The sequence below is a fragment of the Nuphar pumila genome, chromosome 5 (assembly GCF_984573655.1).
Source record: "Nuphar pumila chromosome 5, dmNupPumi1.hap1.1, whole genome shotgun sequence".
NCBI lineage: Eukaryota > Viridiplantae > Streptophyta > Magnoliopsida > Nymphaeales > Nymphaeaceae > Nuphar > Nuphar pumila.
This window is the reverse complement of record NC_143253.1, coordinates 118,467,617-118,475,800: the sequence shown is the minus strand read 5'-3', so window position 1 is coordinate 118,475,800 and position 8,184 is coordinate 118,467,617. Positions and strand designations below refer to the sequence as shown.

At 36.5% G+C, this 8,184-nt stretch overlaps 1 protein-coding gene across 3 annotated transcripts in view; it reads left to right on the top strand.

The window, feature by feature from the left end:
• The first annotated feature begins 251 nt into the window (after nt 1-251).
• Nucleotides 252-8,184, top strand: part of LOC149838339 (squamosa promoter-binding-like protein 13A) — a 44,322-nt gene continuing 36,389 nt past the window's right edge. For all 3 annotated transcript variants that reach the window (XR_016432179.1, XM_090007672.1, XM_090007671.1), the window contains exon 1: nt 252-940. Coding sequence is in view for 2 of the 3 variants with exons in the window: in XM_090007672.1 (XP_089863798.1) it covers nt 510-940 (431 nt within the window). In the remaining variant the exon portion in view is untranslated. The remainder of the gene's footprint in view (nt 941-8,184) is intronic.

Here is an 8,184-nt window from a genome sequence, read left to right as displayed (position 1 = left end):
TCTCTATATATATATATATATATATATATATATATTATACACACACGTACTCCCATGTAAAAGTTAACCATTTATCTCTCTCAGGTAAAAATTAACAGTTTCTCTCATGTAAAAATTGACCAACCTCCTAGGATCTAGGGCATTTTCAAAAGGGGTCTCTTAAGAAAACAAAAATCCTTACCAATGAGCTGAAGAAGGCCAGCGTTAAAATCTCCCTGTTCCCAAGATCCCAACTAAAGATGAATGTAGTCACCATGCTGACCCCTTGTCCTGCAATACCACCTTCCCACTACCCCTACCCCCAAAACCGCCACTCCCATCTCCCACTCTAAATGCCTCCCCGTTTCTTGTTTCCCAATTTGGTGACCTTCTGACAACCCCCCATCTCCCCCTTCATTGTTCCCATCCACTCCTTCTCTCTCTCTCTCTCTCTAGGCTTTCTCTCTCTAGAGGCCCTCTCTCTTCCTCCCTTTCTCTCTCTAAATGATTGATGTGGGTTTTGTTAACTAATGGACTCCTTGAGCTGTGATGGTTTTGGAAGGAGCAGAAGGACAGGAATGGATTGGGATTTGAAACCCACCTCTGGTTTTCCGAACCCTAGCCACCCTTTGGAGAACGGGAGTGGGTTCTCGGGGAAAGATGGGGAGCTGGTCATAGATTTGCATCTGGGGAGGCTGATGGAGCGCAAATCGGCCAAGGAGAAGGAGGCTAGGGCCTCAGTGGTGGCGGCGAAGAGGGGCCGGGGCGCCTCATCTCCGGCGGCAGCGGCAGCCTTGAGCTCCGGCATCCAGGCTCCGCGGTGCCAGGTTCAGGGGTGCAATTTGGATTTGAGCTGCTCCAAGGACTACCACAAGCGGCACAAGGTATGCGATGCGCACTCGAAGACGGCGAAGGTGATCGTCAATGGCATCGAGCAGCGGTTCTGCCAGCAATGCAGCAGGTTGAATTTTTTTGGTCTTGTTTCTTTTCACTCTTTTTGATGCCTGGGTTAAAGAATTGGTTGTTTCTTGCACTTCCATCTTCGCTCCCGTTAGAATCCGATTGCTTAATGTATGTTTGTTTTTGGGTTAATTGGTGTTTCTTTGGTGATACTTTCATTTGGTTGTGGGTGTGGTGGTGCTTGTTAGAAAATCCGTGTTTCCTTCTCATTCCTCTGTTTTTCCTTCCTTTACTTTTGTTTTTTCCCCTCCCTTGTGTAGTGCTTCGGTGCTGGTCTTCTAGTGATTCATTTAGTGTGCATAAACCAGTTTTCACCAGATTGTTTATCTTTTCATGATCTCTTTTTTTCCTAATTGTTTTAGCAATGCTTCGTAAGAAGTATCATCTGTTTGTGTGCCACCTTTTTTTAGGTATGTTTTTCTTGGTGGAAATTATAGCATTCTGCTAATGCTCACCTTTTAATTGATGGGATTGAATAATTAGGAATTCTTTTGATGGGTGCCTTGATTATTAGCTATTCTATGGAAAAATTTTCTTTTTTTTCCTTCTAATGGATACATGGATTTTAATATGATGGATGAATGGGTAGGTTGTGCTATCTGTCTTTGCCACCCCCCTGTCCTGAAAGTGTGTTTTCAATTGGTTTTATTTTTCTTTTAAGCATTTTTAGTTCTAAAATAAGGTTGTTAATTTTTAGAGAAGGCGGATGGGGGACAAGAAATCAAAAGGCAGATGCACAAATATCTGAAGGTTACTAAATTGTCAAAAGGCACCCAAAATTGGTACTGCACTTAAGTTAACTCCTAGAGTACCGGAGCATTTTGTTCAAGCCAAATGAACCACCAAGTTGAGAACAACCACTATTTCCAACCTTTTCTCCAGTTGGTTGAACCCATGCATGTAAATCTGCCATTCAGGAATCTCCAGTAGAATACTAAATATCAGCATCATATGGCCTTGCTAATATGTCCACTTTTTTGGTTTTCATCATGCCCATGCTAGTGGAATTCAAAACCAAGAACCACCTGCTAAGATAGTGTTATGATTTACCAATCCAGCTATTAAATTTTCCCCAACTAAAGCATATATTGGAACGTCAACAAGCCCACGTACATAATCAAGGATGTCTCAGTTTCCTTTGCAACTTATACGTTTACTGGCTTGGTGACAACTTTGACCCTGAAAGTTATCATGTTTTAATGTTCATTGGCACTAACCAGCCCTAGTACTTGGGATCTGGGAGAGGGTTGCCTCCAAATTTATTCTTTTGGGCACTGTACCCAATGTTTAACCAAATAAACTAGCAAGAGCTTGAGGGTTTACCATTTTTTTCCATTTTCAACCACATCTTTTCATGACCTGGTTCTGTAGATTCGTGTAGATTTCTGTTCTTGTGGGATGCATCTGCACATAGAGTTATGCTTTCTTATTCATGTGGGTTTCCAAAACCAATTCAGCCATTTTCCTTACCTCATGAGACATTTGATTAAAGTGCATTGCTGGTTAGCAAGTTCAACCTTGAAGTAGCCAGGGTCAGCATTGAGCATCTAGTTTGTCAATTTTACATAGGGAGTGCCTGAAAAATCCATAGGAAACTGGAATACAATTTGCAAATATAGGAGAATCCCACAGCTATGCCTTTAAGAGCTGAACATCCTGGAGAAGCCTATCTGATAATGGCTAATCAAGAGATTTACCATCCTCTCAAAGTTAGTCCTCTTTTATTTATTATCTGAAGGTCCTATAGCAGTATATCTTTCACCAAACCTTTCCATAATCTATTTTCTGTTATTGGATTTAGCTATATTAGTGGTGTCATCCTTCAACACTAGAAGCCACCAACCTGTCTCATATTATTAGGTTAAAAGCTGAAATGAGTTTTCTAGAAAGCTTTATTTGCAGTTTCACTACTTTTAGAGATGATATCACTATTTTATATTGATTGGGTTGGTGACTTTTTGCTGATCCACTAGGTGCTTCCATAATCACAGCTGCAATCTAGATAACCATGTTATAGAGGAAGTTTCATAATCACAGCTGCAAGTGCCTGTAAATGTGGCATGGAGAAAATTGGATGAATTGCTTAGTTTGGTTTGGACTTGTCAAAGTCAGGGTTTGTGTAAGCTACATGAAGTAATTCAATGGATCATCATGTTTCAGTCAAGTTCATCAGTCATTTTCTGTAGTTCCTTTTTCTTTTTTATTGGAGTCAAACTAAAAGGTAGAGTTGAATTCTAAACCAAGTATTTCTTCTGTTTTCCATTTCTCAGATCTCTCTTTGATCTTCTCACTGCTTCGTGCTCCTTTGTTGTGATGATATAGGGCAATTCCTTTGGCTATTTTCATTTTTCCTATCAATCTTGTGATGATCTTGGTAGAAAAGAAAAACATCAAGTGGATTATTTGTGTTATTGTTTTTTCCCAAAAACTTGAAAAGAAATATAATCAGGTTTATGAGATTATAGTTGCTCTATGTGTATGCACATAGATGTCCTGGACAAAAGCACAATAAATATGTGTGTTAAAATATAATATACACACGCACGCACACGTGCGCGTGCCCACACACACACATATGAATAACTAAAGTTATTCAGTTTCTCCTAATAGTACATATGTGTATGTGTGTGTAGTCATCTGATATTACTGATTATCTCCGCAGGTCTGATTGGTTCTTTTTGTTATGTTTGCTTTAGATTTTACTTAACATAAAAATTACTTCTGACAAGAAAAGTAATGTGTTGGTTGTCTTCCAGGTTGGCTGCTGGAAATTTAAGCATAACATTGCCAATTGTAAAATTGAAACTTGGATAATTCTAGCAAATCATGCCATTTATGGCATCATAAGTAAAAATAGATTATTAGAATATAATTGAAAATGTAAAACTTTTTAAATTAAACTAGTTTTAATTTAAAATTGGCTGCTATTCTAGATGGTTACTTTGCTTAGCTTTGTGTTCTGTCGTGAACATGACATGGCACCAGCACCTACGATGGACACAACACAGTGCTTCACGGGCATGTTCAACTCCATGTTCCTGACTTGCATTAGTTTTCCCTTATGGCATTGAGATCTTTGCTTATTATTTTTCTTTTTAGGATGTTATTGACAAGTCTTTATTTTTTTTCCTTCATAATAATATACTTATTATCTGTGCTTGTGCTTTAGGAAATTTGAAGCTTACATCTTGTGACATATATTTGATTACTATGTGAAATTTGATGATATAAATATTAATTTGATACGCCCTCTTGTTCTAAATTTCATAAATTGCTGTTTGGATGAACTATCCTTCTATTGGATTCAATGTCCATGTGGTACAGCTTGGCAATTCAAACCATGGCTCAAGAGAGTTGATGATAAGCCTTGAATCTAATTCATCACACTCGGTGCCAAAGATTTAAAATATGACCCTGGTATGCTGAGTGTCACGAAATGAGAGTCTTCAAAATCATAAATGTCCACCAATACAAATCTCAAATGGACACACACCAAAGTGAACTACAAAGAGCACACTCACAATACCCACAATAGGGATTCACAAAAGAACACTATTAAACATAAAATAATATTTTATTCAACCACAAATATTCTTGTAAAGCATTACAATGAGGGGATTCATTCCCTTTATATACACAACAAAGAGGGCCAAAATGGGCTCAAAAGAGAGCCTATTGTAGCCATTGGACCAGCCCCAAGAGCTAGTCAACCCATGGTTGACCAAGTCTCAAAAAGAGAAAAAAAAGAAAAAGAGAAATAAAGGAAAATAAAATGCATACAATAATATAATATATATATATATATATTTACATTTTAACACTCTTCCTCAAACTTACGGTACAACAACTGAAAGTTTGCGTAAAAGGAAGTGAAATCTAGGAGCAGAGAGAGGCTTGGTGAAAAAGCCTGCCAATTGATACTCTGATGTAACATATAACATATCAATGTTGCCTTACAGGTATTCCTCTTGTACATAGTGATGATACATCTTGATATGTTTGGTGTGCTCATGAAATGTATGGTTGCTGGCAATGTAAATCATACTTTTGTTGTCACATCACATTTTTTAAGCTCCTACTATTTAAGTACACATATCTGCCAACAATCGTCTTAGTCAGACTACTTTCATTGTGATAGTAGTCATGGCTCGGTACTCAGCTTTCGTAGATGGCCAAAAGACCTTATGTTGCTTCTTATATTTTCATGAGATCAGAAAGTCACCTAAAAACACACAAAAACCCGTGGTTGAGTATCTATTGTTAGGATCCCCCCCCCCCCCAGTTAGCATCAGTATAATCAAGTAAATTTAATGTGGATGAAGAAGACAAGAAGCGACCTCTAGAAATGGAAGTTTTAATATATCTAATCATTCGTAAAACTCCTCTCATATAAACAGAAGTAGGAGCATGTTGAATTGACTAGCTGTGTGTACAGCATGAGCGATGTCAGGTCTAGTAATGGAAAGGTAAGAGAGTGCTCCGATAAGTTGTCTATAGGGAGTTGGATCTTCAAAGGGTTTTCCATCATCTATTTGCATTTTGACATTTGCGATCCCTGAATTAACTACTCTCTTGTCATCAGTGATTCTAGACCTGAAAACAACATCAGAAGCAAACTTAGATTGAGACAACAAATACCCTCTAGGGGAATAAGCAACTTTAATTCCTAAAAAGTATCTTAAAAAACTCAAATCAGTCATGTCACCTGCATGAGTTTTCTTAACAAATAGAATTGTGTCAATCAAACAAGATCTAAAACCAATATTAATCATAACTTTAGTAAATCTATCATACTATGCTTTTGGTGCTTGTTTTAGACCATAAAGTGTTTTATGCAAACAAAAAGTTTTTTCTTTAGGAATAGTAATACCTGGAGGCACTTCCATGTAAACTTCTTCAACTAAGTTTTCATTAAGGAAAGCATTCTTGACATCCATCTGGTATATAGGTCAGATTCTAACATAAGCTACAACTACTAATGTCCAAACTGTGGTCATCCTAGCAACAGGAGCAAAAGTCTCCTTATAGTCAATGTCATATTCTTAGGAATAACCCTTGGAGATCAATCTGACTTTATATATTTCTAGAGTCCCATCACTCTCAGTTTTTACCTTGTATACTCATCTACAACTTATAGGTTTCTTGTTTTGTGGAATATCTTGGAGTGACCAATTGTTGGCTTTTTCTAAGGCATCTAACTCTACTCTCATAGCTTCTTCCCATTCAGCGAGTCCTTTGGCTTGGTCATAGGTAAGAGGTCTAACATAGGTATGAATTAGTTCAATACATGCCTTGTATTTGGATGAAAATGAGTCATATGACACAAATTTTTCTGGTGGTCTAGACATTCTAGATTATTTTCTTGATTGTATTTCATGTTGTTTTTCAATGTTAGAATATTTTTCAAGTGCTCATGAAGGTCTAGGATATTGTAGGTAATTTTTGTCATTATGGGGTTGCTCTTCATCACTTATATCAACATTATCATTATCTATCAAACTCACAATCACAATCATCATGCTTAGAAACAAAGTCAAGCAAAAAAGAGTACCCAACTGCTTCCTCATGTTTTTCATTATCAAAGAAGTTTTCCTTTTCTAAAAAAGCCACATTTCTAGAAACATATAACTTATCATTTTTAGAATCATAAATTCTATATGATTTTTGGTTATCAGCATATTCAAAAAAAGGCACAAGAAATAGCCCTAAGTAAAAATTTATTATTTTTGTTGGTTAAGGCAAAACATTTGCAACCAAAAATTCTCAATCTTGAATAATCTGGAGCAATTTTAAAAAGCTTCTCAATAGGATAGATATTTTGTAATGATGAGGTTGGCATTCTGATGATAAGATGTATCGTCGTTAAGCAACTTCTCTCCAAAAAACTTTAGGCACATGACTAGCAATAAGGTTCCTGTAGTTTCTACCATGTGCTTATGTTTTCTTTCTGCAATACCATTTTGTTGTGTGTAGGCAAGATTTTTTTATGAGTAATGCCATGTAAATTGAGGTATTTTTTAAATCCGTTTGATAAAAATTTTGCTCCTGAGTTAGAACGAAAAATAGCGATAATGTTGCCAAACCTATTCCTTACTAGGTTATGAAAGTTTTTAAAATGTAGGAAAACTTCATATTTATGTTTAAGAAAGTAGATCCAAGCATATCTAGAGAAATCATTCACAAAAATCACATAATATGCATATCTACCTTTTGAAGTAATTGGTATCGGACCCCAAACATTTGAATGTAGTAACTCAAGTGGTCTAGTAGAGACAAGTTCTTTCACCAAAAGGTCATTTTTTCATTTTACCAAGAATACAATCAATCACATGTAAATTCACTAATGTTACCAATTTTTTTCAAATTTGGAAAATATAAAAGTTTAGATACATGAGGATGCCCTAATCTTTTATGCCATAAATCTAAATTTTATTTTTGGACATTACAAAAAAAAATATTTTTGGGTATCTCAAAAAAGTCCATATAGTAGCGGCCTCCTTGTCTATGGCCTTGCCCAATCAGTTTCCCTTATTGGCGATTCTGCACCTAACAACTATTTGATGAGAAGGAGATATCACAACCATGATATGATATTTGAGATACAGATAAGCGGTTTAAATTTAATTTGGGAATATACCTAATTTTTTGAATTAAATGTTTTTTGAGTTTTGAACATCCTTTTCAAAATTCTCTATTTTTTGAATTTCAAGAGATGTGCCATTGGCGGTGAAGACATTAGACACATTTTAATTAGTATGATATTCGGATAAAATGTCAATGTTTGGAGTCATGTGAAATGATGCACCGGAATCAAGAAGCCAAGGAAACTTACCAGAGTTGGAGAAGGATGAGACTGTAGCTCCCGTTGTAGAGGATGCTCCTTTGAGAAGAGGTTGAGGAGCTTCTACTAATTGTGACAAAGATATAGCAATGCTAATGGATGTATCTTGAGATGAGTGATCCTTAGTCACTCTTGAGTTATCCTCCTCTTGTGATGCCTCAACTGAAGCCACTTGCTTGTCTTCCCTTCTTAATTTAGGACACTGGGCCTAATATGTTCGGTTCACAATAATAATGTCAAGTAATTTTTCTCGTCATAATCATTCCCTTGCTTCCAATAAGGTATTTCATGTTCATTACTTTGTTTCCAATGAGGTGGTTTGTAAGAACAAGTATAGTAACCTGGCCTAGATACGGTTAAAACGGATTCTTCCTTATTTTTGGTTGAACATCTTTTCAACCTAC